At 41.6% G+C, this 23,542-nt stretch overlaps 1 protein-coding gene across 1 annotated transcript in view; it reads right to left on the bottom strand.

Moving 5' to 3' along the window:
- Adam2 (ADAM metallopeptidase domain 2) overlaps positions 1-23,542 on the bottom strand; it is a 53,191-nt gene that overhangs the window by 7,155 nt on the left and 22,494 nt on the right. Inside the window, exons 12-18 of the mRNA XM_051195499.1 lie at positions 21,053-21,227; positions 17,720-17,815; positions 15,746-15,938; positions 13,944-14,049; positions 10,571-10,754; positions 7,380-7,457; positions 7,037-7,166 (exon numbers count right to left, since the gene is read on the bottom strand). Coding sequence (XP_051051456.1) covers positions 7,037-7,166; positions 7,380-7,457; positions 10,571-10,754; positions 13,944-14,049; positions 15,746-15,938; positions 17,720-17,815; positions 21,053-21,227 — 962 coding nt within the window. The remainder of the gene's footprint in view (positions 1-7,036; positions 7,167-7,379; positions 7,458-10,570; positions 10,755-13,943; positions 14,050-15,745; positions 15,939-17,719; positions 17,816-21,052; positions 21,228-23,542) is intronic.

Below are 23,542 nucleotides of genomic sequence, written 5' to 3'. Positions count from 1 at the left end.
TGTTCCATGCCCTGCCACTTTGATAGTCATTTTCCTTCCAATAAGTTAGCTCATTTTTTAAAAAATCACCCTGTGTGTTTCCCCAAGATTATCTCCCAAAATCCTCTGAAGGGGCCCGCAATGTATTTACAGATGGCTCTTCAAATGGTTGTGCAGTAGTTGTTTCCTTTCCCATTATCAAACGCTCTATACTTAAAGTGAAGTCTGCACAATTTGCTGAACTAGCTGCAGTACAATTAGCCCTTTAACATTTTTCTGATGAGCCATTTAACTTATACACAGACAGTAAATATGTGTATCATATATTGGCTCCCTTAGAAACTGCTGCTTATGTAGCTCTGGTCTCTCTTGTACAGGAACATTTACTAGCCATACAAAGCCTACTATGGAGGTGCTCTCATCCAATTTTTGTAGGACATCTCTGAGCGCATTCTGATTTGCCCGGTCCTTTAAGTGAAGGAAATGCCATTGCTGATTTTAATACTAAAACAGATAATGCCATTATGATGATGAGAGAATCTGGTTATGAAGCAGCCTGAAAAACTCATACAACCTTCCACCTTAATGCAGGGTCACTTAAATTCCATTTTAAAATTACTAGAGACCAAGCTATTGATATAGTTAAGAATTGTCCCCTATGTGCAGAGTTCTTACCTGTTCCACACCTTGGAATTAACCCCCGGGATGTCTCGCCTAATGATATCTGGCAGATGGATGTTACCCATGTTCCTTCCTTTGGTCGACTACAATTTGTTCATGTATCTGTGGATACCCATTCTCATCTCATATTTGCCTCTGCTCATACTGGAGAAAGGCTTAAGGATGTTAAGAGCCATTGTTTACAAGCCTTTGCTTATATGGGAATGCCCAGGCAATTAAAAACTGATAATGGCCCTGCTTATTAGTCAGGGTTTCAACTGTTTTTGCAAAAAAATTTTTTTATCTCACATAAGACCCTTACAATCCTCAGGGTCAGGCCATAGTGAAGCATGCACATCACGTAATTAAAGCCTATCTTTATAAAACAAAAGAAGGGGGAGTTTACAGGGTCTCCTCATAATCACCTTTCTCTTGTCCTTTATATTTAAATTTTTTTAACTATTGGTGCTGCTCGATCTGCGGCCGACAGGCATTGACACCCTCAGTCATCCGACTATGGCCAGTTATTTGTAAGAATGTCACTACTGGACAATAGTGCGGCCCCCACCCAGTTCTAGTACGGTCCCGAGGGTCAGTTTGTGTCTTTCCACAAGACACAGATAACCCTGTTTGGGTACCTGAGCATCTGATTCGCCATATGCAGAGGGACCGTGATTGTAACCAATGGGTCTTCAAGAATCTACCCATACTGATGCCTGTGGGTCTGAGTAGCCATATGTGGCTCTTTTTCCTGACCACTAATTTTAGTTTGGATCAAGCAGCTATAAATTTGCACTTTGATCCAAAGGATAAGAATTTCACCTTCATCTCAGGCACTTGTATTCTGGTTCCCTTCTTTTTGTTGTAACCAATGCTACTAATTTTGGAGGACGTTTCAATTGTTGTCAGCAGGTCTGCCTACTGGTTAGCTTTTGGACATATGAAGTAACAGCTGTCGTGGGCCACATATCCCAGGTGTGCAGCAGAGAGAGAGAAAAGGAGATTTCGGGTGCCGCCTCCACCACTAAAGCAACAGTTTCTACGATAGCCCTCTCCCAATCTGTAAATACTACAAGCATGGTGGATCTACTATCAGGTGATTTGGCTGTAGCCTTAGCCACCCAAAACACACTTGATTGGCAATTTAAAACTAAATTGGCAATTTAAAACTAAATCTATAAATTAGCCTCCTATATGAACACTTGAATTTTTGTGAGAAGCTCATATGGCTTCTTGATCTCTGTCTTTCACACATATCTGTGTTAATGCATCATTTTTCTCCAGAAATCTTGGAGTGATCAGTTTTTAAATTATACATATGCTTTAGTAATGCATATCATTAACATCAATGAAACATGAGTACCTCCTGCCAGTGCAGAAGACCTTTTACAAGGACTTCAACTCTCGGACAGATTATTTAGAGATTGGGCAAGCTCTCTCATTGGGGTTCGCAGGCCTTGCACTTGGTGCTACTTCACCACAGCATTAGACAGGCCCAGGACGACTTTCAAACAAGACAGATTCTGTCTTTGGCTCAAGAGAAAATGCCTCTTCCCATGTGTGGTTGACAAACTATTCACCAGAGACGGATAAGGCAGAGGGGGCAAATATCCAACCTAAGACAGGAAGGTTACGGGCCTGGGTGACCTCTCCAATGACGGGTATAGAATTATGCTGACGTCCTCTGCCACCTAAGTCAGGTGTTAGTTTATATTAAAAGAAAGGGGGAACTATAGGACCCTGCATGGACCCCCAAGGCGCCTTGAGCAAGCCTGAAGCTGTTGGCTGGAACTCCTTGCCCCAAGGCTGTTGTTGGTACTCTTCCCATTTTGGTAACACACACCTCATAACAACACACACCTCATAGGGAGGAGCTAAACCTAAAATTCCTGTAATTTTCCACTGTGCTGTAAGTCGGTATTTAAGCCCATTCCATCCTCTCAATAAACGACATTCGGCGTCCCGACATTGAATGAATGACCAGCTGTCTTGTCTTTATTTCAATCTCTAGGCCTTCGCCCGGTTTCTGGAACAAATTGTAGTACGGGCGCTATACTTCCACTTAAAACTTGATAAAAACTTAAAAAAGGGTTTTACAAATGAAAGAACAGAGACAAGCAAGGCTTCTTTGTAGCAGCATTTTTTCTCGGTTGAACTCTGTTTTGCTAGAAACATGCAGAAATTTGTGGTGCTCCTTTAAGGGAGGGTTCCTGAATCAGCATAGCTGTAAAAAACTGCAGGGCTTTTAAGAAGCACTGCTAACAATTCAATGGTGTGTTTGAGCAGCTGGTCAAATAAAAAAAAAAGTAGAAAGAGAGGAACTGGGGCATTGGTGGACACGCCTTTAATTCCAGCACTTGGGAGGCAGAGACAAGCAGATCTCTGTGATTTCAAAGTAAACCTGGTATACGGAGTGAATTCCAGGGCAGCCAAAGTTACACAGAGAAACCCTCTGTGTCTCAAAAAATGAAAAAATAAAAGTAGAAGAAATAGAGTAATAAAAAAGCCATGTGAAGATGGAAAGCACACAAAGAGTCTGGATACTGTATGCTATGGTATTGTCTTTAAATTGCTCAATTTCTAAGGAAGGAATAATTGCTACAATACACTTGATTATCAATACTGATAGATTAATCCAATTTATATATTTTAAAAATGCTTTAACTTCAAAACTTAAGTCTAAGGACAGGTTACTGGGGAAAAGGATTTTTATTTTTGTTTCCACAGAAAATGAAAAGCTGTGGATTCCTTCCAGACTAACACGGTTTGATCAAGCAAGAACCCCTGAAGCAGTGTCGCAGGTGATCCAACATTCAAAACATCTGGGACAAGGCAGCATTGCAGATCACAGCCAGAATTTCTGTGTCTTCTTAGGATCCCCATGATAGCGACCCCCCTACCAGCAGGAAGCAGTTTGTTAAGAATGACACCCAAATTCCCAAATATTGTTTATAATTGTTTGTTTTCATTTATATGGGGTTGGTTATAAATGGTTAAGGGGCTTATGGTATAGATGTGAATACTTTGTTTTGAAATGGATTTTCATTTATTGATAGCAAATTTAAGGTCAATTTTGTGATATGTATATTTCTCTTCTTGTTTAGGTATTGTGTTTATATAGCTCATTTAAAAATGTACAATTTAGTTGTAGATTTTAGATAGTTACCTATAATAGTCAAAACTTAAGTTAGTTAGGATTTCTAGATATACAGAGATGTATTTAAGATGGATAGGCATTCTTCAGACCTTTCAAAGTCCTACAGAATATGGCATTTAAAATGGTTTAGGGTTTTTCTTAACATTGAAGTACAACTGATCCTGGCAACACCACCTGTGTCAGAAAGGAAGATGGACTTTGAAGAAACTCGTTATGGAGTTTACTTCTAATATGGCAAGACTAGCCATTTGGATAAGATACTGCTCTTGTCTGGACTGTTTTGACTTTATGCTATATAAACTGGACATGCAGGACCCACAGGAAAGTGACTGCTGATACAAGATGGACATTACTACAGGGTTCCTGCTTCATAGAAGATTCTGCCAGACATTCTATAGGACACAGAAAAGTGACTGACAAACTGCCAATATGGGTGGACAGTTTAAAGTTTCCTGCTTTGCTGAGGAGTTTGCCAGATACACTATGGCCTATAGGCTGAAGATTGAACATTACAGAACTTCAGGTGACTGATCAGGTAGTAAGTCTGTCATTTCTAGAGTTTATATATTATCTTTCTGTGGTCTTTGAAGGAGTTGAAAACAGATAGTTATGACTATAGTTTTCCTTATTTAGGATTAAAGATAAGTTACATATAGGACTTTAGACTCACAAAGATAGGATAGATGATGGAATATTTTCTTTAAATCTGGCTAAATGTTAATGAACTAAATATTGTTAACTGTAGTTCTTATTTGACAACTGTTTTGTTATATATTTTACTATGTTAAAGTTATATACCTTCCTTTTATTTTAGACAGAAAAGAGGAGATGATGGGAGATGTCATTCTGTAAATATGTTTCTCGTGTTAGTTAATGAATAAAGCACTGTTGGCCAATAGGAAAGCAAGATTGGCTGGACTAGGAGACTAGGAGGAGAGAGGATGAAGTAAGGAGGAGATTCAACATGTAGGACCAAGAGAACAGAGGTCCCGATCCTCTCTCTGGTAAGATAAGGCCATGTGGAAATACTTAGATTGATGGAAATGGGTTAATATTTAAGACAGAGCTAGCCAATAAGTAATGCTAATAACAGGCCAACAGCTTTATATCTAATACAGTGTCTCTCTGTGTTATTTGGAGCTGATGCAGCTGTGGGACCATGCTGGCTGGAAAACCTGCTTGTAACAGCAGTGAATCTACTGATTCATCCTGGTTAGGTTGGTGTGGCTAGAAGCTTTCCTATGTTAAGTTAGCCATGGAAATCATGGGATTAAAAGACAGCATGGCATGATAACCCTAGTGAGAGGTGAGATAATTGGTTTTACTGGGGAGCAACTTGGTCTTAGAAGTGAGTGTGTGATTATGTTATAGTGTTTCCTTCACAGCACCTTCATATGGCATGTGTACAGTGCTGTGTCCTTCTAAAAGTGGCTTTATACATTTTCAAAAACTTCTCCAAGTCTGCTGGTCTTTTTATGACTCCATGACAGCATCAGGATAAAAGCCTCACTTGGGAGAGAGTTTGAGTCATTCTAGAAAGCATGGTGTCTTAGTTAGTATTTCTATGGCTGTGAAGAGTCACCATGACCACCACGGCAGCTCTTATAAAGGAAAACATTTAATTGGGGCTGGCTTACAGTTCAGAGGTTTAGTCCTATCGTCAGGGCTTGAAGCATGGCAGCTGGCAGACATGGTGCTGAAGAAGCAGCTGAGAGCTTTACATCTTGATCTGAAGGCAGCAGAAGGAGACTGACTTGAGCTTCTGAGACCTCACAGTCCATCTCCACAGTGGCACACTTCCTCCAGTAAGGCCACGCCTACACCAATAAGGCCACACCTCCCAATGGTGCCACTCCCTATGGGCCAAGCATTCAAACACATGAGGCTATTGGGGCCATTCCTATACAAACCACCACACTTGGGCAGCCATGCTTCTGCACCTGAGAACTCAACAGTGAAACATAGTTGCTTGTTGGGTCTGCTGTAAACAAACTGAAAAACAAGATGGGAAAGCTGAAATACAGTCCTGTTTCAAGATGGCATGCTTTTCACAGGAAAGGCAGGCTGTTTGAAACAACAGTGAAGGATTCATGTCTTACTCAAACTTATAGCTTTTTGGATTTACTTTAAAGAGTGTCCCAAGGAACAATATCAACAACAACAACAAAGTCCTCAGGAGTAGGGGTTAAATATCTCCAAGTGAGTGCCATTTTGTCTGGCATGTTTTGTTGCTATAGTGAACTGCACTGATTGACAGTCTTAAAGTAGACACCCATTGGTAAGGATTTTTTTTTTTTTTTACCTTTGTGGTGGTACCTGGGACTGAACTCTGGAATTGTAGCTTTTTAATACAGATAACTATACACTGTGAGCTAGCTTCACGTTGAAGGATGCTCATCTGTGATTTTGTTGTTGTTGCTAGTTTGCAAATGCAAATTTGTTAGCAGGGTTGTGCTCTCCTCAGACCGTAAGTGGTTGGCAGGGCTGTCTTCCTACTGTTCTAAGTGTGTGTGTTAATTTATTGCAAAATGTGTGTTACTTTACCTGGGCCTACATTTTGTTTTCCTGATTTTTGTTTGTTTGTTTGTTTGTTTTCTTAACTATAATCCTAAAATTCTTTTGAATCTGGCTTCTTGGTTCTAACCTTTGGTTGACAATTCCTGGTCACACTTGGGTGGTTTTGTCAGCCTGTTTCTTCTTGGGAGTAGACATGAGCCAAAAACATACTTCTGACCATGTCAAGGTTATAAGACAGGAATCTTTCAATGTGAGTTTTGGAGTGTTGGATTTAAAAAAAAAAAAACAAAAATTGAAACAAAACAAAACAACAAAACTCACTAGAACCAGAACCATGGATCTCTTAAGCATTCTTTTCTGTGTTGGACTTTGTTATGGCTATTGTAGACTCGTAGCTTTTTCTGTGTGTGTGTGTGTGTGTGTGTGTGTGTGTGTGTGTGTGTGTGTGTGTGTGTATTCCAGAGGTAGACGGTAATTATCTTCCTCAGTTTATCAACACCTTAATTTCTGTGTCTCTCACTGGTCCAAAGGTTACCAGTTAATCTAGATTGGCTCCTGTCTCTCCTCCCAAGTGGCAGAATTCCAAGTTCATGCCAGTACAACCAGCACTTTTATGTGAGTTTTGGGGACAAAACTGCAGTCCTCACGTTTGTGAGGCAAGCATTTTACTTCCCCTGACCCATAATGTTTCAGTTATGTTCTCTGCTTGTGAGGAAGACTTACCAGGGATGGACTCAGCTCGTTGTTGATTGCCGCTATCCACACTCCCACCGGGCCATTCGTCCTGCGTATTTTTGCAATCTGGAGGTAAGTATGTGGGGTTACAGTGGCAATGCTTCTTGTTATTACACACCTAAAAAACAGCATAAAGTCATAGGCTAAGACCAGGGAATCTGCAAACTAATGTTTATGTAAGATAACGTCCGTTTCCCTGTGTGGCACATCATTGGGAGGGAGAAAAGCATGCTGGGAGCAGGGAGGAAAGGAGTGAGGGGAGGGACTCAGCCCTGGCTCTCCTGAGCAGTTCCAATGGCTTCCCTTTCTCACTCACAGGTCTGCTACTTACACCATGATTGTTGCAGGTTTCTGGTTTGCAGTCATAGTCATAGATTGTGTCTTCTACACATTCTTTATTCTGGCAAACCTAGAATGGACAAGGTAACATATGCCAGCTAGATTCACCACTTAATTAAAAGCATCCCATACTCTCTTAAGATAGGAACCACCCTGAAATACCACCCCATCCTAGTTAAACTGGCTATTGATTAAGTGACAGGGTTCAAAAAATTTACACACAACACACGGGTGTGACAAAGAGGGGAACTTTCAGTAGTGCTAGTGGAAATGTACATTGGTTCTTATGCAAAGTGTATGAAAAATCCTTAAAGTAAATCCATAAGAAAAAGACTTGGAGCTATCCTGGGTTCCAACAGTCCTGCAACTGGGTACACACCCAAAGGAAATAAAGTCAGGTTGTTGAAGAGACACATGTACTGTCCTGTCCTGTCCTGTTTATGGCCATTTTTCAAAATGGCCAAGAGATTTCACCAATTTCACTGCCATCAATAGACAGAGGGATAAAATGTGGTATATATGCTATATAAGAAAAATGTATCAATGTAGCTATCATACAATATTAAAAACCAACCGATTATAAATTATCATAAATAATATATAAGAATGCATATTGAAATTGTTATTTGGCCACAAAAAAAAGGAAAGCAACCTTGTGGCAACACGAGCATTGTGTGACCCCAAGTAGAGTTCTCTGAGGGGCTGGATGCAGTGAAGGAAAGATGAAGAAAGGTTTGCTAACAGGTAAAATGTTAGTTAGAAGGGTGAGCTCTGTCACTGTCCTGCACAAAAGGGCGACTGGAATGAACTATGACTTGTTACATATGTCAAGTGAAAAACGAGAAATGCTTAAAAGATAGACACACCAACTGCTCTGATTACATCATTGAAAAGGTGTTTACATGTTTTGAAAATATCACATCGTGCCCGTAATATGCACAATTATTACATAAGAATGAAATAAAATTGCTAACAAAAGCATTCTCAATATGGAGCCAGGCCCCAAACACTGGAAGAAGCAGATTTTCCCTACCCCTAATTTGCAACAACCACAGCAGAAATCCTAAAGAGCAGAAAGAAAACAGAAAAATGCGGCCCTTTCGGCAGGAGGACACAAGTGTAGTTTTATGCGGATATAATTAACTTCCTGAAAAGTCGCTAGCGGGGAATGCAGAGGAAGAACTGAAGTAAAGGGGGACGATGGCAATGAGATTGGCATAAAGGGAGGCTATATATAAAGGAAGAGACCAAAGTGTGCAGGGCACCGCGCAGAGACTCTAGGTATAGAGAACACAGCGAGGGGACCGGAGACTCCACTGCACGGGCTGAACAGCAGGTGTGGGAGGCATGGATGAACCGTCCTGAAGACAGTGGGTTTGAAGCTAAAGGGTCTAAGGAATGGAGAAAAGCAAACCCGAAAAGTGAACAGTGCCGACAGGCTGCAAGGAGCGCCATCGAGCAGCCTAGTGTGTGGGACATGATTTTGCCCCATGATTTTTCTTTTATTCATTTTGTCATCCTTGACATTAAGTGAGGGATGACCCACTGACTGTTAATATAATCGCAGACAGAGAAAGGCCTTTTTTTTTTTTTTTTTTTTTTTTTGACATTTTAGTCTCTCACTTCCTCAGATATTGCCATAAAAATTACGACCCAAATCCCAACTGGACAATCTGCTTGCAGAGCTCGCGATCAGGGGAAGTAGTCACAACAGTCTGCTTTCAGGGGTAAGCCTGCCACATCACTGCCGTTGAATTTGTTTCTCCTGTGTTTTACTCGGAGTTAATGGTTTAATCTTCATTGTGTATACATATGGTGTACAGCATACTAGTTTGTCATACAATAGAATGGGAATATTTCATTTGGGAAACAAAATTGTGGATCTGTCTCCGTCTGTGTCTATCTTCCTTCTGACCATAAAATGGAATATCACTCAGGCTTTAAAAGGAAGGCAGTTCTCACTTTGGTGGTGTGGACGAGCCATAATGTTAAGTGACATCACACAGGCACGGAAGGACATGTACTTCCTGACCTTACTTATGTGTGAAAACTAGGAGGGCTGTAGAGACCGACAGGAGGTCAGTGGTGGAGAGAAGAAAATGCAGAGAAATCATGTGAGCTTGCAGGGCTATGACTTACAGATGTGAAGGATGATAGAGGATGAGTAAATCTATGTATATAATGAACAATGTGGGGACTGCAGTTGATATTGTATGCCTAAAGTGTGATGATAGGACAGACCTGAGACCTTCTTACAGTATCACATGCACAGGGTAATGCACATGAGAATGGAAATCACAAGCGTGTATTCTAGTTTCATGTCTGTTGTGATTAAAAAAAAAAATGTCCTGACCAAAAGGAATTTAGAAAAGGAAAGAATTTGCCAGTTTTGCAATCTCTTGTTATAATTCATCCCTGAGGGCAGGAACTACAGTAGCTGCTCACGATTATGGGTGGGAACCCATAATCGAGAACAGGGGGAATGGATGCACGTAGGGCCTTCTTGCTTCTAGGGAATGGAGCTGCCCACAGGGGGCTTGCCTTTCCACACCAATTAAGAATCAGCATAATCCCCCACAGACACCCTTGAGCCAACCTGATCTAGATAATTCCTCATTTGAGACTCTTCCCAGGTAGCAAGTTGACAGCTAAAACTAACCACCACATGCTAGTTAGATTTGCCTGTGTTTTGTTGTGTTTTTATTTTTGCTTTACTCTATGAAATATTATTTTTGACATTATTTAAGGATAATTATACCAAAAGATCATTCATCATAGCAGAAGAGCTCTCTGTTGTAGCATCCTGAAAATGGAACAGCGTGCAGTGGGTGAACCACATGATTATCTCTTCTGGAAATTTGTGTGACTTCCACAAAAAAGCACAAAGCAGCCAAGAATATATCGATAGCAGCAGCAGCAGCTGTGCAGGATCAATGGCTTTATTCTATTTTATTTCGAGTTTTGATCTTATTTTCCAAAATTCATTGTTGATTGCATGCTTACATTTTGAAAGAGCACGTTACCCGGCATATGTATTAATATAGACTTAGAACTGTGGAGTTACTTGGGAGAGATCATACTACACTGGGAATACAGGGGGGAGATCATACTACACAACCCTGAGAGGTTACTGGGGAGAGGTCGCACTACACAACACTGGGGGTACTGGGAGAGGTTACCTACCTTGTTGGAGTCGCAGACAGTTCCGTCCTCCACCCACATACTCTGGTTGTCTTTATAACCAGGGTTAAACTCCAGGGAAACACAGATTTCTCCACTTATATTGGCATAAATTACAGTGGCATATCTCATTTTAAGTAAATTTTCACTTCTGTATTTACATATTAATTTCCCACACTTCCGGTTACTATAATTTACAGATAAATGAAAGCCATTATTTTAATAGAGAAATATTTTAATACAATTTCAAAAACAAACAGATTTAAATTAAACATTGCAGATGGCAACTAATTTTGAACAACACACAAAGGTTCCTCCCTGGATTGTTAACAATAATGAACAAATTGATTATGAACTCTTCAGTTAGCTAGATTACCATTTGTGATTTTTCGCCTGTGTTTTATCCTTAAACACAATAAAATCCAAGCATATTCTAACTTTTAAGAATGAGCAATTGGCCTCCTCACCAGCCTGATTGGGTTCCCTTTTTGGTTTGACAACTGATAAACTACTGACATCCACATCCAAAAAGCATCATATAGCGTGCATACTATTACAATAAAATAATAAATGCATGTACACCCTAATGGTGGTGCCAAAGAACCCAGCGAAAAGCATAAGCACAATGCAACAATAAGCATGATAAAAATGAAGACTGTTGGTCAGACAAACAAGAATGTAGACCACAGAACTATGAAATGGTCTGGTCAACAAGGCAAAAGAAGTAAGCCATCTTCCTGCTCTACAAACAGAGAACACTCGTCAGTGAGGGAAGTCATCTCCTATATAAATGGTTTTCATAACAACTGCCTGGCAAGATGGTCGTTGAAGACACTTTCCCTCCACCCTCCAGTCAACTAGCATGTCATCTTCTACCACCTCTTTTCCTCTGGACTAACTGGCTTCCATGTGTGAGGAGACCAAGACCTTGCACAGTAAAAGGACGCACACTTATCCATAAGAAGAATTGCAGACTCAGCAAAGGGAAGTGAGAGACTGTCAGGGGCACTGCTCTTCACTCTTAGCCTGGAAAAGGGCTGGTGTTGCACGATAATTAAAAGACCCAGAGACAAATATTGGGGTTCAAGCTTCAAGCTGAAGACCAAAAAAGCAAAGCAGCTGGTCACTAGCTCTTACTCTATCTCAGAATGAAAGGCCATCCTGGCTCCACCAAACCTCAGACTGTAATCTCTCCTCACCATGGCTGAAGACTCCGGAGGCTTCAATGCCTTCCTATCCTCAGTGTGGCTGGAGAATGAATCTCTGGTACTGACTACTGAAGACCCTGCTCCTATCTTTTATACCCTTCTAGTGCTGGGATTTAAGGCATCTGATCCCAGGTGCTGAGATCATCTTTGTGTGAGCTGTTTCTCTTTAGGACTGGACCAATCTTGTGTAGATCTGGGTGGCCTTAGACTCATAGACATCCATCTACCTCTTAATTCTGAGTCCTAGGATTAAAGGTGTGCACAACCACCACCCAACTTCTGGCTACTGGGATTAAAGGTGTGTATCATCACCTTCAGCTCTATAGTTTGAGGCTGGCTTTGCTTTCTGAATTCTCAGTCAAGCTTTCATAAATCATAAATAATATATCTCCACAAGTTGGCCATGAAAACCAGTAACCCTGATACTGGAGAAGCCTTTCATGCTTTGGTGCACAGTATAGAAATTTCTCAACCTGTATCCCTTTGAGACCAGCAATCTCAGCGAGGCAATGGACACCAAAAACTTAAGGGAGTCACTCAAAGGATCTAGGTTACATTCTTTAGGAAGAAGCACAACTATGAGAGAAAGCATGGCGAGACACAGGTCTACGGAGCAAACCTGTAACCACAAAAGATAGAGACCAAACACTGGAGACTTCAGCAAATTTTGTGTGCACACAACACACAACACACACACACACACACCACATATACACACAGCATGCATAATGTCTAAGCCACACTTTGAACAATTATTTCACCACTCAGCTAGTGTGACAGACCGTTGCTTCTCTGCCAACCACTTTAATGTTCCCTCTTCACATGTAGGGTTTATTAAAACACACAGACGTGGAATCACCTCACTTTGTAAAAGCATCCTTTTTTTTCCCCCAGCAACCATCTTCTCATAAAGAAATAAAACACAGAGTGGCAAAGGATAGAGAAAAAATCACGCCCAGCCAGATTGGTTCAACTGGGACAACAGCCCAGATGTGTGGGAAATGGCAGGGAGCCTCTTTCTGCATCCCTGACATCTGTCACTGGATTAAACATGTCAGGATTCATGGTCAGGTGTTACTTTGCTTCCATATGAAAGTAACTGTGATATTGTCAGGGGTAAGGTGATAGAGTCTGGTCACATTTCTTAAGGCATACTTAGGTGTGAGGTCATGTCTTCTTCATGACACCCTTTCAAACAAAAGAGAAAAACCCACAAGCCCAGATCCTTGGGAAGTCTCTAGGGTGCCAAAACTCAGGTGCTTGTAGGCAGCCCTGAGGTGTGTCTATAGCTCACTGCCACATGCCATCATATGTCAGGAACACATGCGTTTAAGTACTGGTGAGACTCTGGTCATGGCCTTACAGGTTCTTCATTAATGTTTTTCTTTGCTGTACTTTATTTACTTTTAACTCTATAAAGAATGTCCATTCTTGGGGCTGCAGAGATGGATCAATTAATTGTTAGGATCACTAGCTGCTCTTCTAGAGGACCCAAGTTTGATTCCCAGCACCCACATGGGTAGCTCACAATGGTGACCTCTGTTCTAGCCTCCCCAGGCATCAGGCATTGCAAGTGGTACTCAGACATATATGCAGGCAAAACATTCACACTTATAAAACGAATAAACAGAAATGTACAAAGAAGACTGTCCGTGTGTGTGTGTGTGTGTGTGTGTGTGTGTGTGTGTGTGAATGTGTATATGATGGTTGAACTGCCTGTGTGCATGTGTGTCTTTATCCCTCTCCACCTTGTTTTGTGAAACAGGGCTACTTAGGGAGTCCCTGGGGTCCACTTGTCACTTGTCACTGCTCCCTAGTGCTAAAGTTACATAAGTATGCCACGTGTCCATTCTTTGTAAAATTAAGAAGAAAGCATACAAAATTTTAAAAAACTGAATACTTATGATTGATAAATGGACCTTCATAAAAATAAAACATAGAGTGGCAAAAGATAGAGAACAATTCAGGCCCAGCCAAGTTAGTTCAACCAGGACAACAACCCAGATGTGTGGGAAATGGCAGGGAGCCTCTTTCTGCATCCCTGACATCTGTCACTGGATAAACCTGCCAGGATTCATGGTCAGGTATTACTTTGCTTCCATATGAAAGTAACTGTGACATTGTCAGGGGTAAGGTGACAGAGTCTGGTCACGTTTCTTAAGGCATACTTAGGTGCGCAGGCCGTGTACCCCGAAGGGCTGATACCACAGTTCCCAGTTATGTCAGTTTTGGAATTCAGCTCATTGTAGCATTCATTTGTACCAAAGTCTGCATCTGGAAGGTAAACAGAAAAGTGTTATTATGTCTAATGTTTAATCTTTTGCATTAAACTAGGTAATGAACACTTTCAAAGTTCTGAGATGGTTCAAAATATACTGTGCAAAATACAAACACAAAATAAAAGGCATATGGACATTGGTACAAAACCATTTCAGTCAAATACTCCCAACTTGATGTATCCTGCATAGAACCTAATATGTAATGCTAATGACCCCATACCTATAAACAAGAAAGCCAGTTTTGTTTGTTTGTTTTAACAATTGACTTACTGGTGAATAAAGGTGGGATTTTCCCCCCATAAATGCTTCAATTATCCTAAGACACAAACTACCTAGAGAACAGTTTCTGTTTTCAACCCCCATCTATTCTACTCTTGTTGAAACCTCTGACTGGGACTTGACAACTGCATTGCCTAGTGACAACTGCATTGTCACTAGTTGCTCGGTTAAGTTGCCTAGAGATGCCAGCGAACCCAAAGTGAGTGGTTTAGTTTGTCTCAGAAATCATTTGCTAAGTTTGTTGTGGGTAAGAAGTGTAGATTTTGAGCCTGGTTAGGGCAGCAAACTGTTGCTTATGGACCAGAAAGCAGGCAGAACCTGAGTGTTTTAAACAGGGACAGTATTAGACTCTGCATACCCAATTGACTCCCTTCCAGATTCTTCCCAAGTAAACCTGGGCAACATAGGAGATCAGCATGTAGAGAGATGGCTTTGGAAGCATCATGGTTTCACAACTGCCTGTGTATGCATCAAAGAACAAAACTGAAAACCCTGGACACCCATGGGTTTGACAGATGGAAACAACCTTCTCCAAATGCTAACCCAAGTCCAATGAATATCAATTGTCAACAAATAGAGAATGAATCTAGACAACTGGCCTCTCCTTTTAGGCCTAGCTGAGTGAAAACATAGGCAGCAGCATCTGAAACCTGCACAGCTCAGACAGGTCTTTTCAACATCATCTGTGGAGGAGCGAAGGCTGGACAGCAACTTCTGACTAAAGGTATGCTTCTGCAATTTCACCCAGGAATAAACAGAACGAAGACAGCTAGCTGCATTAAAATAACAGTGCAAGCGCCTTGATGTATACATGGAAAAAAATATCCCCAAGGATGCACTCTACGAGAAAAATAAGTACCAGAAATAAATGGGGTGGAGAGATGGTTAAGAATTCTGACTTCTCTTTCAGAGGTTGAGGTTTGATTCCCAACACCCATGCACATAAAATAAAAATAAATCAGATCCCCAAAAGTACCAAAAATAGAAATGCAAGTAATTCTAGGTGAACAGATATAAGCATATGTTTGATTTTTGAGGTCTATGTGATAATGTAACACTTAGTTCATTGTTCCAAGAAACTCAGAGAACACTAAACAATAAGTTCACAGTTGGACCAACACGAGGGCTCAGCAGTTAGAAGTGTTTGCCACTTGATTTGACTTGATTTTAATCCCCAGAACCAACTGAGGGGAGAGGGAACGAGATCCTAAAAGTTGTTTTCTGACCTTCATATGTGTTCCGTGGCACACACAAACCTGCACAAATACACCACACACACACACACACACACACACACACACACACACACCATATTATTGTTGGCAGAAAAACAGCAGCAACAGAACAAAAAAAAAAAAAATTAACCAACCAACCAAACAAAAACCAGAGAAATTTGTGATCAAAGTACCTACCCATGCCAAATACATTACGGCACTGTTCTGCTCCGTTCTTACACAAGCCTTCAACACAGATCCACTGTGTCTGACATGGGTGCCCATTGTGAACATAGAAGTCTTCCTCACATGTTGCAGAGGTGCCGTTGCAATACTCTGTGACATCACAGTCCCCACGGGAAATCCTGCATACTTCCCCTTTTGCCTTTACCTGATGGGTAAAGTGAATCACATGAATAAAGTTTTGTTTTGTTTTTTGAGACAGGGTTTCTCTGTATTGTTTTGGAGCCTGTCTTGGAACTGGATCTGTAGACCAGGCTGGCCTCGAACTCACAGAGATCTGCCTGTCTTAGCCTCCCAAGTGCTGAGATTAAAGGCATGCACCACCGCCCAGCTGAGAGGCACTCTAGAAACTCCTGGGTCATGGAGAAATAAATGCTCTTACTGACACACCAGCACAGATAGGTGATCTATTAGGGCCTCACCCGAGATGAAGGCAATTCATGACCACTGAGAGAGGGAAGACTCCATCCCTCCAGGGATGAGTCACCTAACTGATTATTCAAAGCCAAGTGGTTAACCCTGACAATATCTATACAAACAACAGTAAATGAAGTCAGCATACTGAATGTATGTATTTATGCATTTGCATGTAAATATATACATACCAACAATAATTAAATAAAAAGAAGTCATGAATTAGAGAGTGGAATGCTTGCGGGAGGACTTGGAGGGAGGAGGGGGAAGTGATCTAAACATATTGTACATATATGAAATTTAAAATAATTAAAAAACACACTGTTAAATTATGTGCTGCTTGTAGCACATTTAAACTATAACGTAATAGGAACACTATTTCTGTTTCAGGTATCTCATACAACCCATACATTCTTGTTTTAATTCTTAAGGAATGAATGTTTGGGATATTATAGAAATGCAAAAGAAAAATACTTGTTTGTGGTTGAAAGATTTTGTTGATAAAACTCTGACATTTCTGGTGGAAAATGTGTACAATGGAATGAAAGATTTAAAATGATTTTCTTAAGGATAGAAATGTCTGGAGACCTCCTCGGTGTCCCTCCCCTTGGAGCTTGGGGAGGGGGTCTTGAAGAGGAGGAGAAGGTAGGAGCCAGAGGGGTTGAGGGCACCAGGAGAACATGGCCCACAGAATCAGCAGGGGCTCAGTCAAGCATGGCTCATGCAGGCTGGCAGAGACTGAAGCGGCAAGCACGGAGCCTGCATGGGTCTGCACTAGGCTTTGCACACACGTTTTGGTTGTTAAATTAATGGTTTTTTGGGACTCCTAACAGTGGAGTATGTCTGTGCTTGTGTGCTCTTGGGACCCTTTTTCTACTGGGTTGCCTTGCCCAGTCTTGATATGAGGGTGTGTGCCTGGTCTTTTGTGTCTTGCTATGCCATATTTGGTTGATATCCCTAGGAGGCCTGCTCTTTTCTGAAGGGAAATGGAGGAGTGGGGCTGGGTGGCAGGGGAGTGTGTGTGTGTGTGGTGTGTGTGTGTGTGTGTGTGTGTGTGTGTGTGTGTGTGTGCTGGATAGGGGACTGGAAGGAGTGGAGGAGCGGAAACCGTGGTCAGGGTGTATTGCTTGAGAGAAGAAGAAAAAAAAAAATAAAGTAAATTTGGAAAAAAGAAATTACAAATTAATCTTGAAAAGGAAAATATAGTAATACGAGTGATACGAAAACAAACCAACTGACAAGTGCAAAAGAAAAAAAAAGAATATAAATGTCAACACTCTGCTCGGGTCTGAAGAGATGGCTCAGTGGTTATGGTGAAGAGCAGTGTCTGTCCAGAGAACCCAAGTTCAGGGCCCAGCACTCACACCACAGCTTACAACCATCTGTTATCCAGTCTCAGGGGACCCTATGCTCTCTTCTGGCCTCTGTGGGAGGCACATGGTACTCAGACAAAACACCCATACACATAAAAAATCTTAAAAAAAAAAAAAGTAAAAAGAAAGAAAAGACTCTTACTTGACAGTTCAAATCACAGCACGGTCCCTCAGCACACCCTGAACCGGTTGTCAGCTGGCAGGTGTCAGGATCACAGCAGGAAGGGTTGTTACAGCTCTGAAAGGTAAATCACAGCCTGAAGAGTCTCCCTGCATCCATTCCCGCTGGGCAGACATTTTAATGGCGGCATACTATAGAGCCTGCAGACAGATGCTTGCCTTTTGTATTGGCAAACAAAAAAGAAACTGAGTTACTTCTTCCTATCCCACAGACACTGACTAACTCCTGCTAAGTGCTACACCCTAGTTGTTTCTATTCCTAGGACAGGATGTGCTGTGTTGGGAATATAATCCTCTGATTCCATAGGGTCCATCGCAGCAGAGTCAATGAGGCAGTCTCTGGCTCTTGTAGACAAAAGGCCAAGTAAATATAAGATATAAGATGGACAGAAGCTATCTATGGTTGGGTCTTATGTGAAAAGTTTGAGTCTCAATAATGTATGTCTCAATAACAGTTTAAAGACTTCTTCTTTTTAAAAATACTCTAGGAATGTCTGTGTGTTTTCTGTGTGTTCACACAAGAGAGTGCATGTGCCTATACATGTAATGCATGAGTGTAGGTGCCTCCAGAGGCCAGAGAGGGCGTCAGATCCCTGGAGCTGGAATTACAGATGATTTTGTGAGTCATTGTGTGGATGATGGGAACTGCATTTAGGAACACTGAAGAGCAGCAAAGAGTCAAAATTTATGACCCATCATTTTTTAATTTTGAGACTTAGTCTCATTAGTCTATGCTGGCCTCAATGGCATTCAGTTAAAGCTGGCCTTGAATGCCTGGTATTTCTGCTTCCATCTTGCCTCCTAGAGTACTAGGATTGTAGGAAAAACTACCACATTTGGCAGTTTATTTCAATTTTAATTTTAAGAAGGTCTAGAAAATGAAGTAGTATCTGAACTTGACTGGTTGTTATTTTTGTATCATTTACTTCTATTTTATGCTCTATGAATCTGCTTTAATAGCTTTGGCTATTAGGGTTAGTAAGTAAACATAAGAAAGGAGAGGTCATTTTCAGAACACACACACACACACACACACACACACACACACACACACTTTTAATCCCCAGGGATTTGAAATGGTAAATTGGGAAAACATTCATTAAGTAGGTAAGAGTCAGCTGTGGAGATCGGTAGTCTTAGAATGACTTCCAGTAAGATTCTCATTAGGGCACAGGAATGTTTCTGTGTTTCAAACAGCTGGTCTGCCCAGTGAATGTTATTGCTGTTGCTCACTACATGGACTCCTACAGGGAAGGGAATATCATAGTGTTAGAACTCAACTAGATAACATGCAATGACACTAAGACACATTGTAGTTAAATTTGAGTGGGAAGTTTCAATGTGTTTCCATTTAAGCCAAACCAAACAAAAAAACTCTAGGATGATGGGCAATAATTTCTTAAAAACACATTATTGTGGGGAAGAGAAAGTGTCAGTGAAGGATTGCCTAGGTCAGGTTGGCCTGCAAGCATATCTGTAGAGGAATGTCTGTCTTGATCACATCAGTCGTGGGAGGCTGTGTTCATTGTGGGTGGCATCATCCCATAGGTTTGGGTCCTGTACTGCACAGGTAAACTTGTAAGCAATCATTCCCTGTGGATGTGTCCAGCTTCACCAGGTTCGTGCTGTCTTGACTTCCCTGCAGTGATGGACTACAATTTGAAAATAAACCCTTCTCTTATAAGTTGCTTTGTCAGTGTATATTATTATAACAACAGGAGAGGAAACGGGACATATTTAAGCATCAGAGATACAAGTTTTCTATTGGGAAGGGCACATACCAGTGACCTCAGCCAATACACAGAGAATCCTGAACACTTGCTTCCCGGTTCCCCAAGGACACAGTACTCTCAGCAGGTGTGACAGCAGCTTGCTTGCCTTTCACTTTATCTATCTAGTTTATCTTGTTTAGCTTTGCTCTATTTTTCCTCTTCCCTCTAAACTCAAGTTTTGATATTTATTTGGTTTGGAAAAATCTCCCTGTGGTTATAGGTATATTTCAAAAAGTTTTGAATTAAATATTGAATTTAAATTGGTAATTAAATATTGGTAAAAGGCCAATATGATTCCATGACCAAATTCCAAATGTGTCACCCATATTTTCTACTTCACGGCAATGAGTTTGAGGCAAAGGCTAGACAAGAGTGCCCAAGAGGAAGAGAAGGACTTCCTTCCACTCAAAGACGGGACTTAATGACCTTTAAAATGGCTTGTTTGAGAAATTAGAATGGAAGAGGCATGGAAGGGAGGGATGGAGACACAGTGGTCCAGGGATGTGACATGCAGATAAGTACAATGACTGTTCTGCAGGTCTAGTGCTCAGTAGTGTGACTGTAGTTAACAGACTGTATCGTACATTTTCAGTGTGCTAAGAGGTGGCACCCTAATTCTTACAGAAGAGACAGGAAAGATATTGCATGGCATGGATTGAGAATCTTTCCACTCTCTGAGGGTTGAGGACAAAGAGTTTATTTGAACTTACCCTTTCTCCCCTAAGTGGCTTTTGTCAGGATATTGTATCTCAGGAACAGACATGAAATTAAGACAAAACCCTTGTAAGATGTACTTAATATGAATTTCAGTGCTTGCTTTCCAGTATGTAGATAAGGGAATTACTCATACTGTTGCAAGAAAATATATTCATGCAAAGCACTTGAAAATTGTTCCTAATTCTTAATAGGAGATAAGGGAAAGGGGAGGAGAGGGGATGAGGAATAGGGGTGGGGAAAGGACAGAGAGAAGGGAGAGGAGAGAAGGGAGGGGGAGGAGAGTGAGGGGTGGAGGGAGAGGAGAGGCAGGAGGGAGATGGAGAGCTCATAAGCCAGGCCCAAGCCTGCAATCCCAGCACTCAGGAAGCTGGAGCAGGAGAGCTGTTTTGAGTTTGAGGCCAGCATATGCTACACAGAGATATCCTGTATTAAGAAATAAAAAATAAAAAATAAAAATAAGTGCATGCTGATGATGCCAGTTGACAGACTTAGCTATGGTGGCTTTCATATGGCATGTATCCATTGATTGTCAAAGTCACCGACTTGCACATGCTGAGTGTGCACCATTTCTTTAGGTGTCAACTCTATACCAAATAAGGGTGGAATAAAAAGCAAATGTATTTGTATGGATAATCTACCAATCAGTGAACCATGCCAAGACATTAGTTCACCCTTGAGTCTGTCTGTCCCTTGCAAAGGCCTTGGTAGAAGGATGACTGTGAGGAATGAAGCAAATTGGCAGAGGGACAGTATGGATGTTCCTGAATACTGTGGTTTGGGTCACACCCTCCTGAAGCAGCACTAACCATTCCGCAGTCGCAATCTTCCCCTTCTTCCAACTTTCCATTCCCACAAACTTTCGCCTTGTATGATGGCTGTAGCTGCGGCTGATTCTGGAGACAGTAGGAGTTTTGACTTGAGATAAAGTTGGAGAAATCCTCCTTGCTGCAGTTACTGAATGCCTTTACACCGGTGGAGTGACTGAAAAGAGCCCAAAAGGCAAACGTCTGTGTTAAGACTTCCCACCAGCCACCTACCCTTAGAATATAAGTTATTAGTCAGGAAGATCGCACTCCAGGGTGTACCTGGATCTGTGCACAGAGATCAGCTGTTATTGGAGAACTCCTGCTAAATCCTTTAGTAGAATAAGTAGCATAAAATTCTACTGATATTAACATGGCAAATTTTGGGTGACACTGGTCTCATGGTTTAGTGTCTACCTTACACGTCACTTCATTTTGTAAGCTGTTGCTTCCTTTCCCTACTAGAACTGCTGAACTTTGGAACAGCCCCATCTTAAGGCCAACAGTCTTTACCTCTCATTATCTATACTTGGTCAGAGGTGATTTCCTCCAGCCTGGTTCCATAGTTTTTCAGTAACTCCTACATCTCTATCTTCTACCTTAAAACCTGAACTCTGTAAGTCTAGCAAGAAACTCTTTTTGTATGTATGTATATGTGTATGTGCCTATTCATATGTATACAGGTACGTGTGTGTGTGTGTGTGTGTGTGTGTGTGTGTGTGTGAGCAGTCAACCTCAGGTTTATGTGGGGCCAGGCAGGGCAAGAATCCTGTTTGACCCAGGTTCCTGTGCTGTAACACTGACTTAGGTCTTTGGTCAAGATGTAGATGCTATAACATTAACACTGCATATTCAGAGGCAAGCAAGCATGAGGAAGAAGCATGTGGAATTATATGAGCACAAAACGCAGGTGATGCTCCGAGTCACTGCGCTTCACCCTTACTGCATTCAACCAACCATGCATGGATCAATAGTGCTGGGGAGAGCTTGTATCTGCTGAAAGAAAACAAGACAGATTTCCTTGGCCCTGCCTCCCGAACAGCACATCATGGCAGATATTTGCCTAACACCAGCTTGAGACCTGACACATGCATTATCTAGAGAAGTGGATATACAGATGGATGTGCATAAGTAATTTGCAGCTTTGTGAGGGACTTGTGCATCTGAGGATTTGAGAAACCTCACATCCATGAGGGCTGTCTTAAATTAACTGATGAAGGAAGAAGACATCTTACATTGCTGGTTGTGAGCCTAGCTTTTAAGGACTGAACCATCTCTCGAGCCCGAAAGAAGACATTTTAATTGTGGACAGGACCAATCCCTGAGCACGGCTCCTGGACTGTGTAAAGTGGATAGTGTGGCTGAGCATTAGCACACAAAATTACTTCCTTCCTCTCTGCCCTTGACTGTGAATGCAATGTGCTCAGCTGTCTGTCCTGCCACAACAGAAAGTAGCCTGAAATGTGAGCTTGAATAGGCCCTTTCTCCTTTAAGTTGCTTTGGTCAATGAGTTTTAACACAGTAACAGAAAGAAAAGTAAGACAATGTTCTTGTAAGAGATACTTAAATATTAGGCACTTCAGTTCCCCTTTCTAATGCGGAGACAAAGGCACTATATCTCCTAAAGTGATGAGAATATAATTCATGCAAAGCACTGAAAACTCAGTCATGGGACAGACATTCCAGTCAGCAAGTTGGGCAGGACAAAATAGTGAAAGCATCCATATCTCACCAATCCTGTGTCTGCAATGAAATACTTTCAACTCCATCTACTAATGACATTCTCCACGACAGTCTCCCGTTCCCAGACTTTACCGTCTCCTACTGGTTAAGGCAGGAGACTAACTGAACAGGAGTTTCTATGCTTGTTCTCTGTGCATAGAACATTAGCAGTTTGTCTGACCTCTTGTACAGATCACTTGTAGTTTCTTATCAGAGTTAAATCTTCATGGCCTCAGCCCATATCTCCCAGTTATCTCATTCCCCCCACCCAGTTCACACTGCTCAACATCCTCCTTGTTGACTCCTCTGCCAGACTGAGCCTTTACGTTCACACCCTCTACCTGAAAAGCTGTTGCTCAGTTTACACGGAAGGTTCTCCCTTACTAACAAGGGGATGGTTTCTCAGCACACACTTAAAATATCACTGCCTTTGCTAGTCTTCACTCTCTTTACTGACATTGCCTCTAAGGCACTTCTCAGCCTGAAAACTCCTGATTTTTTTTTTTTTTTCCCTGAGACGGGGTTTCTCTGTGGCTTTGGAGCCTGTCCTGGAACTAGCTCTTGTAGACCCGGCTAGCCTCGAACTCACAGAGATCCACCTGTCTCTGCCTCCCAAGTGCTGGGACTAAAGGCGTGCGCCACCACTGCCTGGCGAATACTCCTGATTTAACTGGTTTTCTTCCAGCATAGCATAGGAGGATTATAATTATTTGTTTAAAAATGAAGCAGTGAGTCAGGCATGGTGTCATTCACCTGTCACCCTAACCCCTG

The sequence above is a fragment of the Phodopus roborovskii genome, unplaced genomic scaffold (assembly GCF_943737965.1).
Source record: "Phodopus roborovskii unplaced genomic scaffold, PHOROB, whole genome shotgun sequence".
Taxonomy (NCBI): domain Eukaryota; kingdom Metazoa; phylum Chordata; class Mammalia; order Rodentia; family Cricetidae; genus Phodopus; species Phodopus roborovskii.
This window is presented reverse-complemented; position numbering and strand designations above follow the sequence as displayed.